Source organism: Ranitomeya imitator, chromosome 4, assembly GCF_032444005.1.
Source record: "Ranitomeya imitator isolate aRanImi1 chromosome 4, aRanImi1.pri, whole genome shotgun sequence".
NCBI lineage: Eukaryota > Metazoa > Chordata > Amphibia > Anura > Dendrobatidae > Ranitomeya > Ranitomeya imitator.
Window position 1 is genome coordinate 471,325,113 of NC_091285.1, and position 27,120 is coordinate 471,352,232.

General features: G+C 45.4%; 1 protein-coding gene across 2 annotated transcripts in view; it reads left to right on the forward strand.

The window, feature by feature from the left end:
- Positions 1 to 27,120, forward strand: part of THSD4 (thrombospondin type 1 domain containing 4) — a 1,349,728-nt gene that overhangs the window by 121,228 nt on the left and 1,201,380 nt on the right. For both annotated transcript variants that reach the window (XM_069765881.1, XM_069765882.1), the window contains exons 2-3: positions 23,313 to 23,436; positions 26,045 to 26,114. In XM_069765881.1, coding sequence (XP_069621982.1) covers positions 23,408 to 23,436; positions 26,045 to 26,114 — 99 coding nt within the window. In that variant the 5' untranslated portion in view covers positions 23,313 to 23,407. The remainder of the gene's footprint in view (positions 1 to 23,312; positions 23,437 to 26,044; positions 26,115 to 27,120) is intronic.

Here is a 27,120-nt window from a genome sequence, read left to right on the forward strand (position 1 = left end):
ACATGTCCTTACACCTGCTTCAGACTGGGCGGCCTCATCTGATCCCTTATCGCATGCCGCGGCCATGAGGACACCCAGTCTGAAGAAGGCGGAAGGAGGTGACTTAAAACAGGCGAACATATGCACTGCACATGCCCATCAATAACACCCTCGCATCCAAAATATGAGACAACGAGGGGCGTTGTGTCGGGCAGGGCGGACGCACAGGCAGCCAACCAATGATGTCAGAAGACGGGCAGCGCTAACAATGGGGGTGCTGCGTGTCATTAAAAAGGAAAGTCACACCTCAGTGACATTAGCATTGGTCTCTAATGAGACACATTTTGTACGTGTTGAGTTCCACGTGGGCAAGGAGAAAACATCAGCCACCTTGTACAAATGCAGCAGTACTGCTGTACAAGGTGGCTGTTATACATAGAAACACCTGGGGGGGTGGAGGGCAGGCTCCCTTCAATTTCAGTTCATGTGCCTGCGTGGCGTTTGCAGGACACGTTGCCAGCTACACAGCAGGGGAACAGCTGGCGGTGCTGAACCCCACTAACACATTGGCTGGTGTTTTTCTCTGTGCAGCTAGCATGTCCGGGCAGAAACTGGCGTTGTTTGAGCCCAGGGTCAGCAGGAGGAGGAGAGGAGCAAAGTGTAGGCCGAAGCCTGCACTGGTGGCAGCTTTTGGTCAGTTGTGCCAGCGTGGCTTGTGCTGGACACGATGCCGACTACACAGCAGAGGAACAGCTGGCGGTGCTGAACCCCACTAACACATTGGCTGGTGTTTTTCTCTGTGCAGCTAGCATGTCCGGGCAGAAACTGGCGTTGTTTGAGCCCAGGGTCAGCAGGAGGAGGAGAGGAGCAAAGTGTAGGCCGAAGCCTGCACTGGTGGCAGCTTTTGTTCTGTTGTGCCAGCGTGGCTTGTGCTGGACACGTTGCCGACTACACAGCAGGGGAACAGCTGGCGTTGCTGAACCCCACTAACACATTGGCTGGTGTTTCTCTCTGTGCAGCTAGCAGTTCCGGGCAAAAACTAGCGGTGTTTGAGCCCAGGGTCAGCAGGAGGAGTAGAGGAGCAGAGTGTAGGCCGAAGCCTAGTTGAACCAATTTCAAAGGTTACCTTTAACCCCCCCTCAGGTGTTGCAAGGTACAAGAGCCACACCTTGTGCAGCATTAATGCTGCACAAGTAAAAGGTTGCTCTATTTGTTTTGCTCCTTGCACACGCTGACTAAAACACGTACACTATTTAGCCCATTATACTGTCAAACAGTTGTGGAGGCGTGACTTGTCTTTTTAAGGAGACGCAGCACAGGTGTCAAAATTTGCACCTAGGTACTGGACGCAGATTCCTGAGCGTTGTTATTTGCTGTACAGGAGTCTGCGCTATTGTGATCCCTTGGCCATGCGCTGTGAGCGCTTCCTGTCTTCTGACCTCATTTCATGTCGGCCGTTGCGGTTAGCGATGGACATGAATCCCAGACCCACAGTGTGTTTTCAAAAAATCACACTGCGTGGCTGGGATTCGTGGCCTTGTGCAGTAAATAGGTTTGCCGCTTACACATGTCCTTACACCTGCTCCAGACTGGGCGGCCTCAGCTGATCCCTTATCGCCTACCACGGCCAGGAGGCCGCACAGTCTGAAGAAGGCGGAAGGAGATGAGTTAAGACAGGCGAACATATGCACTGCTCGTGCCCATAAACCACACCCTCGCTGACAAAATAAATATGACAACGAGGGGCGTTGTTTCTAGCAGGGCGGATGCACAGGCGCAGCCAGCTAACCATGATGACAAAAGACCATTAGAAAGGAAAGTCACACCTCAGGGACAGTGGAATGGTCTCAATGAGACACATTTTGTACGTGTTGAGTTCCACGTGGGCAAGGAGAAAAAGTCAGCCACCTTGTACAAATGCAGCAGTACTGCTGTACTAGGTGGCTGTTATACATAGAAACACCTGGGGGGGTGGGGCCAGGTTCCCTTTAATTTCAGTTCCTGTGCCTGCGTGGCGTTTGCAGGTCACGTTGCCGGCTACACAGCAGGGGAACAGCTGGCGTTGCTGAACCCCACTAACACATTGGCTGGTGTTTTTCTCTGTGCAGCTAGCACTTCCGGGCAAAAACTAGCGGTGTTTGAGCCCAGGGTCAGCAGGAGGAGGAGAGGAGCAGAGTGTAGGCCGAAGCCTGCATTGGTGGCAGCTTTTGTTCTGTTGTGCCAGCGTGGCTTGTGCTGGACACGTTGCCGACTACACAGCAGGGGAACAGCTGGCGGTGCTGAACCCCACTGACACATCACCTAGTGTTTTTTCTGTGTAGACAACACTTCCAGGTGGCAACTGACAGTGTTGAAACCCAGGGAATCAGAGGAGCAGAGTGTAGGCCGAAGCCTGCAGTGGAGCAAGTTGAAAGGGAACCTTTAACCCCCTCTCCCCCAGGCATTTGTTGCTGAAAGAGCCATCTTGTACAGCAGTAATACTGCACATGGAAAATGGTGGCTCCGAAAATTATGCTCCTTGCAAACGCTGAAGTACACACTCATATAATGTGTCCCCTCACACCGTCAAACCATCCCGGAAGTGGGACTTTCCTTTGTAATGTGACACAGCACAGCCGTCATTCCAACCCCCTTGGTGCCGGGCGCCACCTCCTCAACGTTGTTTGGTTCTGTCACGGAGCCCGCGCTGTAATGTTATCCCTTGGCCATGCACAGTTAGCGGTGCCCGTCTACTGACATCATGTAGGTGTCAGGCTGGCAGTGCCTGTGCGTCCAAGCTGCCCGAGATCCAACCTTGCAGTGTCATCTAATGTAGTCCCACTGCGGGCCAGGGATCCATGGGCATGCGCAGTGCATATCATCGCCTCTCACTCACCTCCTTCCTGCTTCTTCAGACTGTGCGGCGTCACGGCCGTGGCATGCTATTAGGGATCAGCTGACGCCGCCTAGTCTGAAGAAGCGTGAAGAAGGGGAGTGAGAGGCTAGTATATGCACTGCGCATGGCCATGGATACCAGGCCCACTGTGGGATCACATTAGACGACACTGCGAGGTGTGATTTCGGGCAGCGTGGACGCACAGGCGCAGCCAGGACGACAACAAATTATGTCAGAGGACGGGCAGCGCAAACTGTGCATGGCCAAGGGATAACATAACAGCGCAGGGTCCATGACGGAATCAAACAACGCTAAGGAGGCAGCGCACGGTGCCAAGGGGGTAGCAATGACGGCTGTGCTGCGTCACATTACAAAGGAAAGTCCCACCTCCGGGACGGTTGGACGGTGTGAGGGGACACATTACATGAGTGTGTAGTTCAGCGTTTGCAAGGAGCATAATTTCAAGAGCGACCTTTCCCTTGTGCAGTATTAGTGCTGCACATGGTGGCTCTTTCAGTAACAAACGCCTAGGGGGGGGGACAGGTCCCCTTACATTTTAGTTGTGCCAGCGTGGCGGTCGCATGACACATTGCCGGATACACAGCTGGGGATCAGCTGACGTTACTGAACCCCAATAACAGAGGAGCGACTGTTGACTGTGCACACAGCACTTCCAGGCACCAACTGGCGTTGTTAGAGCCCAGGGACAGCAGGAGGAGCAGATTGGAGGTATTGCCACACACACAGCTGGGGATCAGCTGACGTTACTGAACCCCAATAACAGAGGAGCGACTGTTGACTGTGCACACAGCACTTCCAGGCACCAACTGGCGGTGTTAGAGCCCAGGGACAGCAGGAGGAGCAGATTGGAGGTATTGCCGCACACACAGCTGGGGATCAGCTGACGTTACTGAACCCCAATAACAGAGGAGCGACTGTTGACTGTGCACACAGCACTTCCAGGCACCAACTGGCGTTGTTAGAGCCCAGGGACAGCAGGAGGAGCAGATTGGAGGTATTGCCACACACACAGCTGGGGATCAGCTGACGTTACTGAACCCCAATAACAGAGGAGCGACTGTTGACTGTGCACACAGCACTTCCAGGCACCAACTGGCGGTGTTAGAGCCCAGGGACAGCAGGAGGAGCAGAGGAACAGAGTGTAGGCCGAAGCCTGATTGGAGCAAGTTGAAAGGAAACCTTTAACCCCCCCCCAAAACGTTTGTAGCTGAAAGAGCCATCTTGTGCAGCACTAAGGATGCAAAAGGAAAAGGTTGCTCTTTTAATTATGCTCCTTGCAAACACCGAAGTAAACACTAAAAATGTGTCCCTTTATACCGTTAAACCGTTCCGGAGGTGCGAATTTCCTTCGTAATGGGACACAGCACAGCTGTCATTCCTATCCCCTTGATGCCGTGCGCTGCCTCCTCAGCGTTGTTTTAAGCTGTCACGGAGCCTGCGCTGTTCTGTTAGCCCTTGGCCATGCCCAATTAGCGCTGCCTGTCTTCTGACATAATTTGGTGTCAGGCTGTCAGTGCCTGTGCGTCCACGCTGCTCCAGATCCCACCTCGCAGTCTCATCTAACGTAATCCCACTGCGGGCCTTGGAACCATGGGCATGCACAGTGCATAACCTCGACTCTCACTCCCCTCCTTCCCTCTTCTTCAGACTGTGCGGTGTCACGGCCGTGGCATGCTAGGGATCAGCTGACGGCGCACAGTCTAAAGAAGGCGGAGGGAAATGAGCGAGAGCCCGAGGGGAAGATATGCACTGCGCATGCCCATGGATCCCAGGCCCGCAGTGTGACTCAATCAGAAGACACTGCGAGGCGGGATCTCGGGCACCGCGGCCGCACAGGCGCAGCCAGCCTGACACCAAATTATGTCAGAAGACAGGCAGCGCAAATAGGGCATGCCCAAGGGATAACAGAACAGCGCAGGCTCCGTGACAGCTTAAAACAACGCTGAGGAGGCAGCGCATGGCACCAAGGGGGTAGGAATGACGGCTGTGCTGCGTCACATTACGAAGGAAAGTCCCAGCTCCGGGACGGTATAACGGTATCAGTGAACACATTTTATAAGTGTTAAGTTCTGCGTGTGCAAAGAGCTAAAAAAAAAAGAGCTACCTTTTCCTTGTGCAGCATTACTGCTGCACAAGATGGCTCTTTCAGTAACAAACGACGGGGGGGGGGGGACAGGTTCCCTTACATTTAGGTTGTTGTGCCAGCGTGGCGTTCGCAGGACACATTGCCGGCTTCACAGCTGGGGATCAGCTGACGTTACTGAAACCCAATAACACTGGGTCGTATGTTTTTACTGTGCAGCCTGCACTTCTGAGCCGCAACTGGCGGTGTTGGAGCCCAGGAATAGCAGTTCAGGTGGTAGAAAGATGAACACAGCAGGAGACCTGGATGACACCCAATTACTTAATCAGGCAGAGGAGTGGCAAATTCCTGCGAGATCCAGGCCTGGTTCATTTTCAGGAAAGTAAGCCGGTCAACGTTATCGGAGTATAGTCGCATGCGACGGTCTGTTAGTACACCACCTGCGGCACTAAAGACACGTTCCGATAAGACACTAGCCGCAGGGCAAGCCAGCACCTCCAATGCATACTGGCTTAGCTCTGGCCATGTATCCAGCTTAGAGACCCAAAACTTGAACGGGGAAGAGCCGTCTGGGAGTACAGTAAGAGGGCAAGCCATGTAGTCTGTCACCATCTGACGGAACCGTTGCCTCCTGCTGACTGGAGCCGCCGGTGATGGTGTAGACATTTGGGGCGGGCACACAAAAGTGTGCCAGAGTTGTGCCATACTGGGCTTGCCTTGGGCAGAGGCACTGCTTCTGCTCCCTCTTTGGGCAGAGCCTCCCCCACTGCCTCGACGCACTGAGCTGCTTTGTAAAGCACTAGCAGCACTCCTCTCAGTTGGACAGGAGAAGATGATGGAATTCACCAGTGTGTCGTGGTACTCCCGCAATTTACGCTCCCGGGTCAACGCAGGGATGAGGTTTTGGACGTTGTCCCGGTAGCGAGGATCGAGGAGGGTGAACACCCAATAATCAGGCATGTTGAGAATGTGGTCGATGCGGCGGTCGTTTCTCAGGCACTGCAGCATGAAATCCACCATGTGCTGCAGAGTGCCAACTGGCCCAGAAACACTGTCCCCTGCTTGAGACATGATCTCTGCCCGCTCGTCATCACCCCACCCTCGCTGTACACACTGACCACTGGACAATTGTGTCGCTCCCTCCTCTGGACGGAGCTCTTCCTCCTCCATTGACTCCTCCTCATCCTCCTCACAAATTGGCCCCTGCGTACCCCTTTGTGAGGAACCACGTGGCGCTGACTCTCCAGAAGCTGATGGAAAAGGTGACTCCTCATCCTCCACCTCTTCCACCACATCATCCCTTAACCCTTGCAAAGTTTGCTGAAGCAGGCAGATAAGGGGGACAGTCATGCTGACTAGTGCATCATCTGCACTTGCCATCCGCGTGGAATAATCAAAAGGACGCAAAACCTGGCAGACGTCCTTCATAGTGGCCCACTCTGTGGTTGTGAAGTCTGATCGGCGCTGACTGCGACTTCTTTGCGCCTGATGCAGCTGGTACTCCATAACTGCTTGCTGCTGCTCACACAACCGCTCCAACATATGTAACGTGGAATTCCACCGGGTAGGTAGGTCACATATGATGCGGTGTTCCGGAAGGCGGAATCGGCGCTGCAGAGCAGCAATGCGGGATCTGGCCAAGCTGGAACGCCGCAAGTGAGCACACTCTAGGCGGACCTTGTGCAGCAGGGCATCAAGATCCGGATAGTCCCTCAGAAAACTCTGCACAACCAAATTGAGCACATGTGCCAGACATGGGATGTGAGTGAGGTTGCCAAGGGCCAAAGCTGCCACCAGATTTCGGCCATTGTCACACACTACCATGCCTGGCTGGAGATTCGCTGGCAGTAACCACACATCGCTCTCCTGCTTTATGGCATTCCAGAGCTCCTGCGCTGTGTGGCTTCGATGCCCCAATGAAACTAGTTTCAAGACGGCCTGCTGACGTTTGGCCACGGCTGTGCTCATGTCGGTCATAGGTAAACGTTCACGGGTCCATGTGGGGGTGGACTGTGACGGATCCTGCAGAGAGGAATCAGAGGAACTGGTGTAAGAGGAGGAGTCGATGCGTACAGACTGGATTCCTGCAATCCTTGGAGTGGGCAGGACACGTCCTGCGCCACTCGCACGATCTGTACCTGGCTCAACAACATTAACCCAATGGGCAGTGAGGGAAACATATCGCCCCTGTCCATGCTGACTGGTCCACGCATCGGTGGTGAGGTGGACCTTGCTACTGACGGCGTTCAGTAGCGCATGTTTTATGTTTGCCTCAACATGCCTGTGCAGGGCAGGGACAGCCTGCCTGCTGAAGTAAAAGCGGCTGGGCACCTTGTACTGTGGGACTGCCAATGCCATCAAGTCACGGAAGCTGTCAGTCTCCACCAGCCTGAACGAGAGCATTTCCAGGGACAACAGTTTGGCAATGCCTGCATTCAGAGCCTGTGCTCGGGGGTGGTTGGCCGAGAATGCCCGCCTTTTCTCCCATGCCTGTACTACCGATGGCTGTAGAGTAGACTGGGAGTGTGAGGATGACTGGGAAGGTGGTGCTGTGGGTGGAATTACACAAGGTCTCTGGGAGGAAGCCAAACCAGCTGTGCGTGAGCTGGAGGAAGAGGCAACACGAGCTGAAGAGGTGGTAGCTGCCGCTGTTGGTTGGCCTACATCTTCAGTGTGTTTCTGTAACTCCACCGCGTGCCTGGTCCGCACATGTTTCCACATATTTGTGGTATTGAGGTTGCTGACATTTTTCCCTCTTTTTACTTTATGATGACACAGCTTGCATTTGACAAAACAAATGTCATCTGCAACTGTGTCAAAAAAGGACCAGGCACTGCAAGTCTTGGGAGCGCCCTTTTTGGCTTTGGAAAGAGGCAGGCTCCTAACGGGTGCCAAAGTGGAGGCTACAGGCTCCGCAGTCTTCCCCCTCCCTCTCCCTCTTTGGCCCGTAAGAGGAAGCTCTTCCTCTGAGCTGCTCCCACCACCTTCCTGTTCCTCACGCCACGATGGGTCAAGGACCTCATCATCTCCACTACCCTCTGCCACCAACTGCTCCTCCTGGGTAGTCTCAGCAGCACAGTACGCACGAGAAAGCGGCACCTGAGTTTCATCATCAGATGCGTACTGCGCTGTGGTCACCGGAGGCACTGGCCCACCTGCCTCTTCAGAGTCAGAGAGAAAAAGGTGTTGGGCATCACTGCACACTGCCTCTTCTTCCATTTCTCCAATGCTGCTTGGCTGGCCCCCTGTTTCCAAGCCAAGAGATTCAGAGAACAGAAGTAGAGACGGCTCCTGTCCTGGGCTCTCTGACTGCCTGGCCAATTTGGCAGGTGGTGAAGAGACAGATGGCTGCTCTCCAGTGCTCTGTGCCTGAGAGGATGTGGCACTAACTGAAGTCGATGCCGAGGCGTTAGCTGCCATCCACCCGACAACGGCTTCAATTTGGTCTTCACGCAGCAGCGGTGCACGGCGCTCTCCGACAAAGCTGCGCATGAAGGACTGTTCCCTGCTGAAACTGAGTGACGACGAGTCACCGGCGCCCGCAGCAGGCACAGAATCACCACGTCCTCTCCCTGCTCCTCTCCCTGCTCCGCGCCCACGCCCACGTGCCTTACTCCTTGCCCTCTTCATCTTGGTTGACAGATAAAGATAAGCAGAAAAGTACTAAGGCCTTAGTGTGCTTATTCCTGTAATGCTCCTCCTAACAGGTGTAAGAAACACTAATGTTGTAAATTGTGGACTAAACTTTATTATTTTTCAAATGTGGCCTACACAAGTGTTAAGTTGTGTTTGGTGAACTTAACTTTTTTTTGGTGCAGATCGGGCTACAGAGCTAGTTTAAATCACACGGAGACCGTGCAGACAGCCGTAAACGGCGCTGCAAGGCCAAAAAACCCTCCTCTAGGTTATCCTATATAGTGTTTTTCCACTATTTAGCTGGATACAAGTGGAAAGACACTAATAGGAATTTTTTTTTTTTCAAATTTTAAACTGGCTGCACTATTTGAAAAAAAGGAAATTGTTTTTCAAGGTATGAGCCAGTAACGAACCCTGAGCTGAATCCAACCGGCTATGGCTGCACACAGACTACAGGGCGAGCTGGGCTCACACGGAGACCGTGCAGACAGCCGTAAACGGCGCTGCAAGGCCAAAAAACCCTCCTCTAGGTTATCCTATATAGTGTTTTTCCACTATTTAGCTGGATACGAGTGGAAAGACACTAATAGGAATTTTTTTTTTCAAATTTTAAACAGGCTGCACTATTTGAAAAAAAAGGAAAATTTTTCTCAAGGTATGAGCCAGTAACGAACCCTGAGCTGAATCCAACCGGCTATGGCTGCACACAGACTGCAGGGCGAGCTGGGCTCACACGGAGACCGTGCAGACAGCCGTAAACGGCGCTGCAAGGCCCTAAAAACCCCCTCTAGGTTATCCTATGTAGTGTTTTTCCACAATAGAGCTGGAGACTGGTGGAAAAACACTAATAGGAAATTTGAGAAAAAATGTGCAGCAGGCTGCACTAAGAGCAAAAAAGAACAACTGTGTGAGGCAGTGTGAACCCCCCCTGAGCTGAATACAACCGGGTATATGGCTGCACACAGACTACAGAGTGAGCTGCACACACACACACACACACACAGAGACCTTGCAGAACGCTGTTAAAACAGCGCTGCAAGGCAAGAGCAAGGTGAACAGTGAAGAACACACAGCGTTTTGCTAAATTAGCCTTTGGAAAGGAAAATAAAGCAATTAGCAAGCTCAACTGGCCCTCAGTTAGAACACAGCGTCCTGTCCCTAACTGAAATCACAGCAGAGTGAGCGCAAAATGGCGGCAGCGCTTTTTTATAGTGCAGAGTGACATCATTTCAGCAGCCAATCCCAGCCTTGCCAGTACTTACATGCCCACCATGCTAAACAGGATGTGCCCACACTTTCATTCATTCCTCATTGGCTGCTGCGTTCAATTTGAATTCTGGGAACTTCCGATTCCGGTATCCGATACGCGGGAAGTATCGGAATTCGGTATCGGAATTCCGATACCGCAAATATCGGCCGATACCTGATACTTGCGGTATCGGAATGCTCAACACTAGTTAGGATTATATTGGGAAGGTGATGAGCAGTGCCTGGTTAGAATTATCACCATAACCATAAAGGTCTATCTTTGTCTCAGACCAGTGAATCTTATTTCTCATAGTCTAGGAGTCCTTCATGTGTTTTTAGCAAACTTCATGGGGGCTTTCATATGTCTTGCACTGAGGAGATGCTTCCGTCGGGCCACTCTGCCATAAAGCCAGACTGGTGGAGGGCTGCAGTGATAGTTGACTTTGTTGACTTTGTGGAACTTCTCACATCTCCCTACTGCATCTCTGGAGCTCAGCCACAGTGATCTTGGGGTTCTTCTTTACCTCTCTCACCAAGGCTCTTCTCCCAATATTGCTCAGTTTGGCTGGATGGCCAGGTTTATGAGGACTTCTGCTGGTCCCAAACGTCTTCCATTTAAGGATTATTGAGGCCACTATTCTCTTAAGAACCTTGAGTATGGCAGAAATTCTTTTGTAACCTTAGCCAGATCTGTGCCTTGCCACAATTCTGTCTCTGAGCTCCTCACAGTTCATTTGACCTCATGATTCTCATTTAGTCTGACATGCACTGTGACCTGTGAGGTCTTGTATAGACAGGTGTGTGCCTTTCCAAATCAAGTCCTATCAGTTTAATTAAACACAGCTGGACTCCAATGAAGGAGTAGTACCATCTCAAGGGGGATCACAAGGAAATGGACAGCATGTGACTTAATAATAAGTGTCTGAGCAAAGGGTCTGAATACTTATGACCATGTGATATTTCAGTTTTTGCACAAATTTCTACATTTCTGTTTTTTTAGTCAAGATGGGGTGCAGAGTGTACATTAATGAAGTGGCCCCAATGAAATAAAGAGTGAAAATTTTAAAGGGTCTGAATACTTTCTGTACTCACCTTAAGTCTTTTTCACACATCCTGTTGCTTAGTTCTATTCCTCTCATTCTGTAGATGTGATTTTAGTTTTTCTTACCCAGATGTAGAATCTTGCATTTTTCCCTGTTAAATGCCATGTTATTAGTCACTGCCCATTGTTCAAGCTTATCTAGATCCTTCTGAATCTTTTCTCTGTCTTCTCCAGTATTAGCTATCCCTCCTAGCTTTGCATCATTTACAAATTGATCAGTTAAACATACGTTCTACATACTCCCAGCCAGTGGGTGTGGCCTCACTTCCATATACTTGTATGGAGCAAGGCTGCACTCTCTAGCTGGCCATGTCCTAAATCAGCCACACCCACTGGACAACTGCATTACTAGAGAGGGCACAGCCTTGCTTAATCCAAGTGTATGGAGCATGAGAATATCATTAACTCAAAACTGAAAATAAAGATTAAACAACAACCACAAGACAGATTTCATCAACCAAGGTATCATTTTAATCAGTATAACGGCGCCGACCTGACACTGTCTTTAGTTTACTGAGCACAATCCTGCTGACAGGTTAACTTTAAAAAAGAAATCCGCAAATAATGAATTGCACCTGTGGTGTTAACTTATATCTTTGTGCAATTTCACTTCAGTACCGTAGTGGAGAACAAAATCTGTCTGTTGTCTATAGATGCACCAAATGTATTATCCAGCATGAGCCAATCCAAAACACTGCTTTGAGAAAACTGCCCCTTTTTGCAGACCAGATTTCTTGTGACATATTTTCAGCTCCAATTTACCACCCGATGTTAAATTGCTCATAAAAATTTCTATCTCCTGTGATAGTAGATCGGTAGACAAAGGAGGTTTCACGTACCACAACAAAACATAAGACTAGATTCATCATATGCATTTCTTTTTCAAATCACATTTTTTGTCTTGTAGTATTCAATGATATTTTCGCCCAAATTCTTCAAAGTGGAGCATGAGGTTGATAAATATTGCACAAAAGAAAAAATGTTCTTTTTTTTTTTTTTACTTTTACCCTCTTTTGCCTTTTTTAATCAAAAAGTCTCATGGTGCATAAAAATGTAGCTATATACGCCCATAAATTTCAGACTTGCATTAAATGACTCCAACATGTGAAAACTCAAACTCTACCAACAACGACAAACCTAAACTAACAAACAGGAAAACACATATAAAATAGACTTTAAAAAGGAAGAATAAAATCACAAATGCATTAATGAATCAGGCCCATAGATTCTTTGAAGCACCACTCCAGTGTTTTTTTTTTATTGAAGAGCTGGATAGATGCTACTAATCTAAAGGTACCGTCACACTCAGCGAGCTGCAGCGATATAGACAACGAGCCGATCGCTGCAGCGTCGCTGTTTAGGTCGCTGTAGAGACGTCAAACACAGCAGCTCCAGAACGATGCAGGAGCGATCCAGTGACGTAATGGCAACTCACTTATCGTTCTCGCTGGTTGTTAGCTCCATGTAAAACATTGCTGGCATCGTTGCTTTTGATGTCAAACATGACAATACACGTCGACCTGATGACGAAATAAAGTTCTGGACTTCTAGCTCCGTCACAGCAGGATGCAGATCGCTGCTGCATGTCAAACACAACGAGATCGCTGTCCAGGACGCTGCAACGTCACGGATCATTGTCGTTCTCGTTGCAAAGTTGCTGAGTGTGACGGTACCTTTAGTTCCGTGATCCTTGAAATTTACTTACCAGCTGCCTTCTTCATCTTTTACATCACCGGCCGCTCAACTCTGTCTCGATTTAGATTGTGACCTTCTGGATTGCTTCAGTGTTTGCTGGCTGATCTGAAAGTCACAACTCAATGTAAGTCTATGAAAGCCAGAATGAGGCTCTCATAGACTTAAATCAAGAGCTTGTGACCATCACAGCTGACTTATGGTCAGTCAGAAGTTGTGGTCACAAGTAGTGTTGAGCATTCCGATACCGCAAGTATCATGTGACCGCCACGCGACCAATCAGAAGCCGCGACGTCATTCTCATTCACTAAATTTCTAATTCTAGGAATTGAGGACCTGCGAATGCCGTCACGGCTTCTGATTGGTCACGTGGCGGTCACATGGGCGGCACGCGATCAATCAGAAGCTGGGACGTCATTCGCAGGTCCTAAACGCGCGCATTTTAAACAAAGAAGCCTGCCGGTTAGCAGCGTGATGTCCAGGGGCCGCCGGACAGGTGAATATATCAATATTTTTTATTTTAATTCTTTATTTTACACATTAATATGGATCCCAGGGCCTGAAGGAGAGTTTCCTCTCCTTCAGACCCTGGGAACCATCAGCATACCTTCCGATACTTGGTGTCCCATTGACTTGTATTGGTATCGGATATCGGTATCGGCGATATCCGATATTTTTCGGGTATCGGCCGATACTATCCGATACCGATACTTTCAAGTATCGGACGGTATCGCTCAACACTAGTCACAAGATCAGGACCAGAGAGGTGCCAGTAAGAGCTGAAGACAGCAGCTGGTAAGTTTAAGGCTAGGGTCAGGGTACTTAGATTGGTGGCACAAGTGGAGTTGTGCTTTAAAGGCTATGGACACCTTTGATATGATTTTTATTCATTTGTTAGTAGGTACCATTATTTAATGAAATTCCTTCATTCATTGTGAGACCCCCTGTTCCAAGTTTCAGATTTTTCCCTTGTGGGGTTGTCTTTCTCATTAATATTGACAGGCTGCTGCTGTCTTTGGTTCCTCATATGTTTTTATTTCCTGTCTATTTGCTTTCCTCGTTACCTTTTTCTTCCCTCCCTGTGACTTTAAACATTTTCTTCCTATTGCACTGTAGATCTGTGGACAACCTTCTCCCCCTTTCTGTTGCAATCTTTAACACTAAGGCTGGTTTCACATTTGTGGTTGAGTCCACTGCGTCTTGTCCGCAACCGCAAATGCATGCCAACGCATGATAACGCAGGGTTTTTGTTTTTTATCCGCATCAGCTTACGCATGATGGCAAAAAAAGGTTGAGTTTTTGCATGCGTTTGCACTTTTTTTTGCGAAGTACGCAAGCACATCGAACGCATGTGTACTCAAAGACATGCGTACGCATGTGTTCCCATAGACAGTAATGCATTTTTAACGCACTCATCCGCATGCGAATCCCAGTGCATATTTGATGGAAATTTGCCACCTCAAAAATTGTAACATGGTGCGTTAGCTGTGCCCCGCCGCACACCGTGGAAAAACGCATGCGTAAGCAAACACAGGTGAACGCATGCAAACGCATGAACCTGCATCCACAATGTAAAACATATGAAATCAAGACGCATGCGGATGTTTGCTCCAGAAACACTGTGGACACAACCGCAAATGTGAAACCGGCCTAAGAGTAAGGATGGTAGAAAGCAGAGAAAGCATCAAGAGCTCTGATGAATTTTGCAGATCACTACGCTAGATAATGGACTTCTAGTAGACACCTCAGCGGCAAAATACTAGAAATTTCTTAATGAAGACTATTTCACAAGTGACTTAATTTTGCATTTAGGAAGCTAATGAAAATTTTCTGTGTGAAGTTGTACATAGTCATTAAAGTTAAGTTCACATTTGCGTTCGGGGGCTTTGCGGAGGGCTGCGTGCGTCTTCTGTTAAGCCCCACCTACGGCCGCATACTTCTGCATGCGTCCTGCGTACCTATCTTTAACACTGAGTATGCAGGACTTTCAGATGCGTTGTTTTGACGCACCCGCCGACCGCACGGGAACGCAACAAGTTGCGTTTTGTGCGGACGGTGGGCGTGTCGAACGTCATATCCGCATGTCCTGCATACTCAATGTTAAAGATACGTGCACAGGACGCATGCAGAACTAGGCGGAGCTTAACGGAGGCCCTCTGCAGAGCCCCCGAACGCAAATGTGAACCCAGGCACCAAATCAGTATGGGTGTTTTTACACGAGTTCGGGCACCCGTTTTTTGGCCCTGTTGAAGCTTGCACCCTAACCCCCCGCAAAATGGGATTCTGGTGTCTGCGCCGACGCCATAGATTGAAGTGTTGCCAACAGAGCGAATGTGTGTTCTGTTTAGCATGATTTTCTTGAGCATGCCTACCGTAAACAGACACCTAAATGCATTCTACTACATCTCTCTCTTGCTTTGACTGTTTTAAAGTAGTTTCCAAGTCTTCCAAGTGTCAGACTTTGATGTCCTGAATTTGTTATTTGTTAGTGGTAATTGTTATTCTTGTGCCTTTTTTTGCTGAGCTACACTCCCATATAAGGCCTTTTCTGCCATTTTCTGACCATATCCCCTACTGTAATGTGACAACTCTGGGGGCATATTAGCTCATTGAGCCGCTGTTTTCTGTTATAGATGGTTTTTAAACAAAGGAATTTTCAATCTCACATTGTAGGTACAGTTCAATGAAAAAAAACAAAAAACATACCAACAAGGTGGGAATGAGTGGTAATAGTAGCATTTTAGCCTAAAAACATGTGGAAAAAAACAATGGTTATGTGCACAAGTATTTGCAGCAGATGTTTCTTAAGCAAAAGCCAGAGTATTGGAAGGAAGAACCTATGCATAAAATCAGCATGTTTTTGATACGTTTGTGTGCAGTAATGATGTTTTTTTAAAATGTGTTTTTTCTCCCCTTACATTTAACATAGTAACATAGTTAGTAAGGCCGAAAAAAGACATTTGTCCATCCAGTTCAGCCTATATTCCATCATAATAAATACCCAGCTCTACGTCCTTCTACAGAACCTAATAATTGTATGATACAATATTGTTCTGCTCCAGGAAGACATCCAGGCCTCTCTTGAACCCCTCGACTGAGTTCGCCATCACCACCTCCTCAGGCAAGCAATTCCAGATTCTCACTGCCCTAACAGTAAAGAATCCTCTTCTATGTTGGTGGAAAAACCTTCTCTCCTCCAGACGCAAAGAATGCCCCCTTGTGCCCGTCACCTTCCTTGGTATAAACAGATCCTCAGCGAGATATTTGTATTGTCCCCTTATATACTTATACATGGTTATTAGATCGCCCCTCAGTCGTCTTTTTTCTAGACTAAATAATCCTAATTTCGCTAATCTATCTGGGTATTGTAGTTCTCCCATCCCCTTTATTAATTTTGTTGCCCTCCTTTGTACTCTCTCTAGTTCCATTATATCCTTCCTGAGCACCGGTGCCCAAAACTGGACACAGTACTCCATGTGCGGTCTAACTAGGGATTTGTACAGAGGCAGTATAATGCTCTCATCATGTGTATCCAGACCTCTTTTAATGCACCCCATGATCCTGTTTGCCTTGGCAGCTGCTGCCTGGCACTGGCTGCTCCAGGTAAGTTTATCATTAACTAGGATCCCCAAGTCCTTCTCCCTGTCAGATTTACCCAGTGGTTTCCCGTTCAGTGTGTAATGGTGATATTGATTCCCTCTTCCCATGTGTATAACCTTACATTTATCATTGTTAAACCTCATCTGCCACCTTTCAGCCCAAGTTTCCAACTTATCCAGATCCATCTGTAGCAGAATACTATCTTCTCTTGTATTAACTGCTTTACATAGTTTTGTATCATCTGCAAATATCGAAATTTTACTGTGTAAACCTTCTACCAGATCATTAATGAATATGTTGAAGAGAACAGGTCCCAATACTGACCCCTGCGGTACCCCACTGGTCACAGCGACCCAGTTAGAGACTATACCATTTATAACCACCCTCTGCTTTCTATCACTAAGCCAGTTACTAACCCATTTACACACATTTTCCCCCAGACCAAGCATTCTCATTTTGTGTACCAACCTCTTGTGCGGCACGGTATCAAACGCTTTGGAAAAATCGAGATATACCACGTCCAATGACTCACCTTGGTCCAGTCTATAGCTTACCTCTTCATAAAAACTGATTAGATTGGTTTGACAGGAGCGATTTCTCATAAACCCATGCTGATATGGAGTTAAACAGTTATTCTCATTGAGATAATCCAGAATAACATCCCTCAGAAACCCTTCAAATATTTTACCAACAATAGAGGTTAGACTTACTGGCCTATAATTTCCAGGTTCACTTTTAGAGCCCTTTTTGAATATTGGCACCACATTTGCTATGCGCCAGTCCTGCGGAACAGACCCTGTCGCTATAGAGTCACTAAAAATAAGAAATAATGGTTTATCTATTACATTACTTAGTTCTCTTAGTACTCGTGGGTGTATGCCATCCGGACCCGGAGATTTATCTATTTTAATCTTATTTAGCCGGTTTCGCACCTCTTCTTGGGTTAGATTGGTGACCCTTAATATAGGGTTTTCATTGTTTCTTGGGATTTCACCTAGCATTTCATTTTCCACCGTGAATACCGTGGAGAAGAAGGTGTTTAATATGTTAGCTTTTTCCTCGTCATCTACAACCATTCTTTCCTCACTATTTTTTAAGGGGCCTACATTTTCAGTTTTTATTCTTTTACTATTGATATAGTTGAAGAACAGTTTGGGATTAGTTTTACTCTCCTTAGCAATGTGCTTCTCTGTTTCCTTTTTGGCAGCTTTAATTAGTTTTTTAGATAAAGTATTTTTCTCCCTATAGTTTTTTAGAGCTTCAATGGTGCCATCCTGCTTTAGTAGTGCAAATGCTTTCTTTTTACTGTTAATTGCCTGTCTTACTTCTTTGTTTAGCCACATTGGGTTTTTCCTATTTCTAGTCCTTTTATTCCCACAAGGTATAAACCGCTTACACTGCCTATTTAGGATGTTCTTAAACATTTCCCATTTATTATCTGTATTCTCATTTCTGAGGATATTGTCCCAGTCTACCAGATTAAGGGCATCTCTAAGCTGTTCAAACTTTGCCTTCCTAAAGTTCAATGTTTTTGTGACTCCCTGACAAGTCCCCCTAGTGAAAGACAGGTGAAACTGCACAATATTGTGGTCGCTATTTCCTAAATGCCCAACCACCTGCAGATTTGTTATTCTGTCAGGTCTATTAGATAGTATTAGGTCTAAAAGTGCTGCTCCTCTGGTTGGATTCTGCACCAATTGTGAAAGATAATTTTTCTTGGTTATTAGCAGAAACCTGTTGCCTTTATGGGTTTCACAGGTTTCTGTTTCCCAGTTAATATCCGGGTAGTTAAAGTCCCCCATAACCAGGACCTCATTATGGGTTGCAGCTTCATCTATCTGCTTTAGAAGTAGACTTTCCATGCTTTCTGTTATATTGGGTTATTATATATCTGTTATATTTGAATGGCTTATTTACACTACAAAAACGATAAAAGAATTGACACTCTGCAGATTTGAAAAAATACTTTGATGGTTCAAATCTGGAAAGAAAAAATTAGCAGCATGTGCTCAAGATTTCAGAAAACTCATCCACTTTGATACTACAGTAAAATAGTGCGTTTTTTTCCCCTTGGAAAACGTGAAGAAACAAAAACATTAAATGTGTGAAAAAGCCCTGATAATAAAACAATTTTCTAAAAGAAAAAAAAGCCCTTGTTGCCCATTAGTGCTTTTTAGGCAGAATACATACCGTATTATTTTCTTTCTTCGTAATTTAACCCCTTTACCCCCAAGGGTGGTTTGCACGTTAATGACCAGGCCAATTTTTACAATTCTGACCACTGTCCCTTTATGAGGTTATAACTCCGAAACGCTTCAACGGATCCTGGTGATTCTGACATTGTTTTCTCGTGACATATTGTACTTCATGATAGTGGTAAAATTTCTTTGATAGTACCTGCGTTTATTTGTGAAAAAAACGGAAATTTGGCGAAAATTTTGAAAATTTCGCAATTTTCAAACTTTGAATTTTTATGCAATTAAATCACAGAGATATGTCACACAAAATACTTAATAAGTAACATTTCCCACATGTCTCCTTTACATCAGCATAATTTTGGAACCAATTTTTTTTTTTGTTAGGGAGTTATAAGGGTTAAAAGTTGACCAGCAATTTCTCATTTTTACAACACCATTTTTTTTTAGGGACCACGTCTCATTTGAAGTCATTTTGAGGGGTCTATATGATAGAAAATGCCCAAGTGTGACACCATTCTAAAAACTGCACCCCTCAAGGTGCTCAAAACCACATTCAAGAAGTTTATTAACCCTTCAGGTGTTTAATAGGAATTTTTGGAATGTTTAAATAAAAATGAACATTTAACTTTTTTACACAAAAAATTTACTTCAGCTCCAATTTGTTTTATTTTACCAAGGGTAACAGGAGAAATTGGACCCAAAAAGTTGTTGTCCAATTTGTCCTGAGTACGCTGATACCCCATATGTGGCAGTAAACCACTGTTTGGGCGCATGGGAGAGCTCGGAAGGGAAGGAGCGCTATTTGACTTTTCAATGCAAAATTGACAGGAATTGAGATGGGACGCCATGTTGCGTTTGGAGAGCCACTGATGTGCCTAAACATTGAAACCCCCCACAAGTGACACCATTTTGGAAAGTAGACCCCCTAAGGAACTTATCTGGATGTGTGGTGAGCACTTTGACCCACCAAGTGCTTCACAGAAGTTTATAATGCAGAACCGTAAAAATAAAAAATCATATTTTTTCACAAAAATTATATTTTTGCCCCCAATTTTTTATTTTTCCAAGGGTAAGAGAAGAAATTGGACCTCAAAAGTTCTTGTCCAATTTGTCCTGAGTACGCTGATACCCCATATGTGGCAGTAAACCACTGTTTGGGCGCATGGGAGAGCTCGGAAGGGAAGGAGCGCAGTTTGACTTTTCAATGCAAAATTGACAGAAATTGAGATGGGACGCCATGTTGCGTTTGGAGAGCCACTGATGTGCCTAAACATTGAAACCCCCCACAAGTGACACCATTTTGGAAAGTAGACCCCCTAAGGAACTTATCTAGAGGTGTGGTGAGCACTTTGACCCACCAAGTGCTTCACAGAAGTTTATAATGCAGAACCGTAAAAATAAAAAATCATATTTTTTCACAAAAATTATATTTTTGCCCCCAATTTTTTATTTTTCCAAGGGTAAGAGAAGAAATTGGACCTCAAAAGTTGTTGTCCAATTTGTCCCAAGTACGCTGATACCCCATATGTGGCAGTAAACAACTGTTTGGGCGCATGGGAGAGCTCGGAAGGGAAGGAGCGCCGTTTGACTTTTCAATGCAAAATTGACAGGAATTGAGATGGGACGCCATGTTGCGTTTGGAGAGCCACTGATGTGCCTAAACATTGAAACCCCCCACAAGTGACACCATTTTGGAAAGTAGACCCCCAAAGGAACTTATCTGGATGTGTGGTGAGCACTTTGACCCACCAAGGGCTTCACAGAAGTTTATAATGCAGAGCCATAAAAATAAAACAAAATTTTTTTCCCACAAAAATTATTTTTTAGCCCCCAGTTTTGTATTTTCCCTAGGGTAAGAGGAGACATTGGACCCCAAAAGTTGTTGTCCAATTTGTCCTGAGTACGCTGATACCCCATATGTGGGGGGGAACCACCGTTTGGGCGCATGGGAGGGTTCGGAAGGGAAGGAGCGCCATTTGGAATGCAGACTTAGATGGAATGGTCTGCAGGCGTCACATTGCGTTTGCAGAGCCCCTAATGTACCTAAACAGTAGAAACCCCCCACAAGTGACACCATTTTGGAAAGTAGACCCCCTAAGGAACTCATCTTGATGTGTTGTGAGAGCTTTGAACCCCCAAGTATTTCACTACAGTTTATAACGCAGAGCCATGCAAATAAAAAATATTTTTTTTTCCACAAAAATTATATTTTAGCCCCCAGTTTTGTATTTTTCCAAGGTTAGCAGGAGAAATTGGACCCTAAATGTTGTTGTCCAATTTGTCCTGAGTACGCTGATACCCGATATGTGGGGGGGAACCACCGTTTGGGCGCATGGGAGGGCTCGGAAGGGAAGGAGCATCATTTGGAATGCAGACTTAGATGGATTGGTCTGCAGGCGTCACATTGCGTTTGCAGAGCCCCTAATGTACCTAAACAGTAGAAACCCCCCACAAGTGACCCCATATTGGAAACTAGACCCCTCAATGAACTTATCTAGATGTGTTGTGAGAACTTTGAACCCCCAAGTGTTTCACTACAGTTTATAACGCAGAGCCGTGAAAATAAAAAATCTTTTTGTTTTCCCACAAAAATTATTTTTTAGCCCCCAGTTTTGTATTTTCCCAAGGGTAACAGGAGAAATTGGTCCACAAAAGTTGTTGTCCAATTTGTCCTGAGTACGCTGATACCCCATATGTTGGGGTAAACCCCTGTTTGGGCACACAGGAGAGCTCGGAAGGGAAGGAGCACTGTTTTACTTTTTCAACGCAGAATTGGCTGGAATTGAGATCGGACGCCATGTCGTGTTTGGAGAGCCCCTGATGTGCCTAAACAGTGGAAACCCCCCAATTATAACTGAAACCCTAATCTAAACACACCCCTAACCCTAATTCCAACGGTAACCCTAACCACACCTCTAACCCTGACACACCCCTAACCCTAATCCCAACCCTATTCCCAACTGTAAATGTAATCTAAACCCTAACCCTAACTTTAGCCCCAACCCTAACTGTAGCCCCAACCCTAACCCTAACCCTAGCCCTAACCCTAGCCCTAACCCTAGCCCTAACCCTAGCCCTAACCCTAGCCCTAACCCTAGCCCTAACCCTAGCCCTAACCCTAGCCCTAACCCTAGCCCTAACCCTAACCCTAGCCCTAACCCTAACACTAGCCCTAACCCTAGCCCTAGCCCTAACCCTAGCCCTAACCCTAGCCCTAACCCTAGCCCTAACCCTAATCCTAGCCCTAACCCTAGCCCTAATGGGAAAATGGAAATAAATACATTTTTTTTTATTTTTCCCTAACTAAGGGGGTGATGAAGGGGGGTTTGATTTACTTTTATAGCGAGTTTTTTAGCGGATTTTTATGATTGGCAGCCGTCACACACTGAAAGACCCTTTTTATTGCAAAAAATATTTTTTGCAATACCACATTTTGAGAGCTATAATTTTTCCATATTTTGGTCCACAGAGTCATGTGAGGTCTTGTTTTTTGCGGGACGAGTTGACGTTTTTATTGAAAACATTTTTGGGCACGTGACATTTTTTTATCGCTTTTTATTCCGATTTTTGTGAGGAAGAATGACCAAAAGCCAGCTATTCATGAATTTCTATTGGGGGAGGCGTTTATACCGTTCCGCGTTTGGTAAAATTGATAAATCAGTTTTATTCTTCGGGTCAGTACGATTACAGCGATACCTCATTTATATCATTTTTTTATGGTTTGGTGCTTTTATACGATAAAAACTATTTTACAGAAAAAATAATTATTTTTGCATCGCTTTATTCTCAGGACTATAACTTTTTTATTTTTTTGCTGATGATGCTGTATGGCGGCTCTTTTTTTGCGGGACAATATGACGCTTTCAGCGGTACCATGGTTATTTATATCTGTCCTTTTGATCGCGTGTTATTCCACTTTTTGTTCGGCGGTATGATAATAAAGCGTTGTTTTTTGCCTCGTTTTTTTTTTTTTTTTCTTACGGTGTTTACTGAAGGGGTTAACTAGTGGGACAGTTTTATAGGTCGGGTCGTTACGGACGCGGCGATACTAAATATGTGTACTTTTATTGGTTTTTTTTTTTATTTAGATGAAGAAATGTATTTATGGGAATAATATTTTTTTTTTTTTTTCATTATTTTGGAATATTTTTTTTTATTTTTTTTACACATTTGGAAAATTTTTTTTTTACTTTTTTACTTTGTCCCAGGGGGGGACATCACAGATCAGTGATCTGACAGTTTGCACAGCACTCTGTCAGATCACTGATCTGACATGCAGCGCTGCAGCCTTCACAGTGCCTGCTCTGAGCAGGCTCTGTGAAGCCACCTCCCTCCCTGCAGGACCTGGATCCGCGGCCATCTTGGATCCGGGGCTCGAGCAGGGAGGGAGGTGAGGAGACCCTCGCAGCAACGCGATCACATCGCGTTGCTGCGGGGGGCTCAGGGAAGCCCGCAGGGAGCCCCCTCCCTGCGCGGTGCTTCCCTGCACCGCCGGCACATCGCGATCATCTTTGATCGCGGTGTGCCAGGGGTTAATGTGCCGGGGGCGGTCCGTGACCGCTCCTGGCACATAGTGCCGGATGTCAGCTGCGATAAGCAGCTGACACCCGGCCGCGATCGGCCGCGCTCCCCCCGTGAGCGCGGCCGATCGGCTATGACGTACTATCCCGTCCAGGGTCAGATAAGCCCAGGGCACCTCGACGGGATAGTACGTCTAAGGTCACAGAGGGGTTAATTACACTTTGATTATGTGTGATAAGCTGTTAATGGTAGGAATCCAACAATGGTATTTTGATTTCTTTTTGAGCATAGTTTCAGGTGAACTGAGCACTTGATTGATTTCTGTAAAATTAATATTCTACATGTGTTTTTTTTCAGGTTGGAATTTGTTGTCATTATCAGTAGATCAAGGCCACGCTATCATCCTTCAGGAAGCTTTTTCACGCTTCATCAATTCTTCATTTCCTAGGAACATGGTGGACAGCTTGATTGTATCTTTACGGTGAGTTGTTCATCATTGTTGCTAAAGACCTGTGATCCCTTAAGTTCGGTTTCGTAATGCACAATGCATGACTTCTAATGTATTTACCATGCCCCTTTTCCAAAAAACCATGTCAAAGACGCTTGTGTGTGATTACAGCTGCTTTTTCCTTTTTTGGTGTAATCTGAAATTTGTGGGAATATCAGTTCAGACTGTATCGTAGCATAAATTCCTGAATTTATATCGACCTAGTTATATAGTGTGTGTATGTATATAAATGAAAAAAAGTACTTGTCTTACACTGATCCAGATTCACATCCTATTATGTATGGTCGAAAGCAAGATTCATAATTCTGCAAATTATCATCACTTAATATATAGTGCTTGGTACAAATACTGTATACGGTAACTCTTTTCAGCTATTCAGACAGTAAGAAGAAATTGGCCGATATAAGCCCTGAGGTTGGGGATTGTGAATGTAGTTATGGGTTCTAGTTCAGGCTGATGATTCAATTGCTTTAATAAAACAAAGCTGCAACTTAATGATCATCCCAGTACATAACTAAAGACAGAAGAGAATGGTAGCCCCCCGTCAAGAAATGAAATAAAGGGGGGGTCTCATGGCAACACAGATCTGGAGAGATTCACCTTTTCATTTAAGGCCAAGAGCTGTCTGATGGGTTTTAAATTGGGGTTCAAATAAAGGTCAATTTAAAGGGACACTGTCACCTGAATTTGGAGGGAACAATCTTCAGCCATGGAGGCGGGGTTTTTGGGTGTTTGATTCACCCTCTCCTTACGCGCTGGCTGCATGCTGGCTGCAATATTGGATTGAAGTTCATTCTCGGTCCTCCATAGTACACGCCTGCGCAAGGCAAGATTGCCTTGTGCAGGCATGTACTACGGAGGACAGAGAATGAACTTCAATCCAATATTGCGGCCAGCATGCAGCCAGCGGGTAAGGAAAGGGTGAATCAAACATTCAAAAACCCCGCCTCCATGGCTGAAGATTGTTCCCTCCAAATTCAGGTGACAGTGTCCCTTTAAATGTGTATGGGCAGCTATTTTTAGCCAGACCGGTTTTATCTGGCACCAGTGGCGCCCTTTTAACGGTTTTCTATTGGTTAACTGGTTATTGGGCAGATTTTTTTGAAAGTATAAAAAGCCCACCTTTTACCTGGTAACTGTCATTCTGCTGGCGCTGAGAAGAAGAGAAGATCCCACTCTCCTTCTTTTTAAGTCCCCGTTGTGATGTTTTTATTTGTGGGAAAATCGCCCATTGGTATGGGCGGATTGGTACTGGTATTTTTGGAAATATGGAAATTTATATGAGTTTATTATTTAAGCTGTGTATTAATTGGTTTAACCCTAAATAAACATCACGGCCAGTTTTCTTCCATTAATAAATTCTGTGTTGCGTTTTTTATTTAATTTTAAGGATTAGATCTTGTGTTGCCATGTGCACAACACACCAAGTACCATAATAATAAAATAATAACTGACTGGGACAGCCGTGTCTGGTACAATAAGAAACAAAAAAAATGGTACAAACCTCAAACTCAGTCAAATATCTTAAATAAATGCTCAGTTGTTTTTTGCAGAAATTAGAGAGCAATGCCACTCCGTTCTAAGGCCTCATTCACACGTCAGTATTTTTCACGTATGTTTAAAAAAAAGTACCAGTGTCATCAGTGTTTTTCATGGATAAATAAATAAATGAAGCCTATCGGGGACCTAAGTTCCTTGTTCTGCCTATCTTTGATTACTGTGGTCCTGTGATGTGAAACTCTACAAGTGACCCCCACGTCTGATTGGGACAACCGTGTCTGGCACAATAAGAAACAAAAAAAGGTGTAAACCACAAGCATAGTCAAATAACTAAAATAAAAAACTTGTTTTTTTGCAGTTATTAGAGTGCACTGCCACTCCACTCTAAGGCCTCATTCACACATCAGTATTTTTCTTGTATGCAAAAAATTTTTTTTTTTACCAGTGTCTTCAATGTTTTCGATCCGTGTGTCATCCGAGTTTGATTGATGTGTCATCACATCAGTGTTTTTCATGGATAATTAAATGAGGCCTAACGGGGATATACAGTAAGTGCCTTGTTCTTCGGATCTCTGCTTACTGTGCTCCCGCCATGTGGAACTCTATAAGCGACCCCTGCAGTGAACTGCGGGAGGTATGTAATGGTGGAGGACCAGAGAAGAATCAAATGGGAGTGGCAAAACATTGGTAATGCAGATAATACTCTTAATTATTTTAGTCCATTGTAAGCAGTTTGTTAAAAATGCCCCCTCTTACAGCTTATTATCTTTATTATGTACGTTGTGCTGTATTTTCCACCCACTGAACACATCTATATTTCACTGGTAGAAATAGAAGGAAACCTCACTCAGTTTATCAACAGGTACATTGAGCTCCACATGACCCCATTGTGGAAAGGATTATGTTTTTCTGAATTAATGAAGCAAATGTTTCCCTTTTTACTTGTGTGTACAGTATAAGGAGACGTCATTATGAAAGAATGCGGCATCTGTAATCACTAGTCAATGTACTGGTATGCGGCTGGAATGCTGGAGTGAATATTAAGTTATCTTTACATTACCGCCTCTGTTTTTCTTTGCAGATTGGTCAGCTCCATAGTATTGTTAGGATTTCAGCTCGTTTTCTCACAGCTGTCAATTGACCACAGAAAGGTAAGAAATCTCCACTTTTCACTTCCTAATGTCATTTTCAGCCTGCGCAGCAGCACAAGGGTGAACAACACTCTCCTTCAACTCATATGTTTCCATTTGTAGAAAAATCATCCTGAGTCCTTTACTGATTAAACTTGCATATTGAAACTTTGGGCAGCCGAGACTACGCGGCCTTCAGTAAATCCAGTGACAACATTTATTTTGTTTTGTTGCTAATGTCTCCTAATTTAGCAAAAAAAAAAAAAAATCTGAGCTTTAAAAATAAGCTCTCATATATTTTTGGAGCACTGTGTACTTACAATTTCTCATTTTGCCTTTCTACTCATTTAATTCTTCTCTTTTCTCTGCTCTATGTAGAAAGAAAAAGTCTATTTTCACTGCATGAATCATTCCCCTCTTCAACTCATGACCCAGCTGCTTCCTCCTCCACTTGCAGAGACTTTTGCAGTGACTTATCACTCACGCAAGGAAAATAAACTTTTTGTTTCCACATAGAGCTTAGAAGGATTCAGCAAGTCAATTTGATGCCATAGACCTAATGGAAAAGCGAATAATTAACGGGGTAGAAAAGCAAAATGAGCAATTGTAAGTACACAGAGTTATATAATATGATGGCTGCAATATATTAAGAGGAGAAAAACTTTGATGAGAGGAGTACTTCTTTAAAGGAGACTTTGGGAACATTGTTCTTATGATGGGTGTGTTTTATACAGGTTCATGAAATACAACTTTTACCAAATGTCGTATTTTTATGGTCCATCCACTGCCTGGTATAAGGTTTCTGAATGGGTTTTCAGCTTCGCACATTTTTTGCAACTTTGGTGCTGAAAAGAGGCAAAAACTGGTTAAAGACAAAAATAAAGAGCACTATAGACTTTGTGTCGACTTCATGAACTGCTTTCGCCATTTTGAAGTATGTGGCGCTAAACTGTTGGTGAAACTGATTTCCATAAATTGGAATGATGAATCGGCCCATAGTGTGTAGTTCCCAGAATTACAAGGCGTT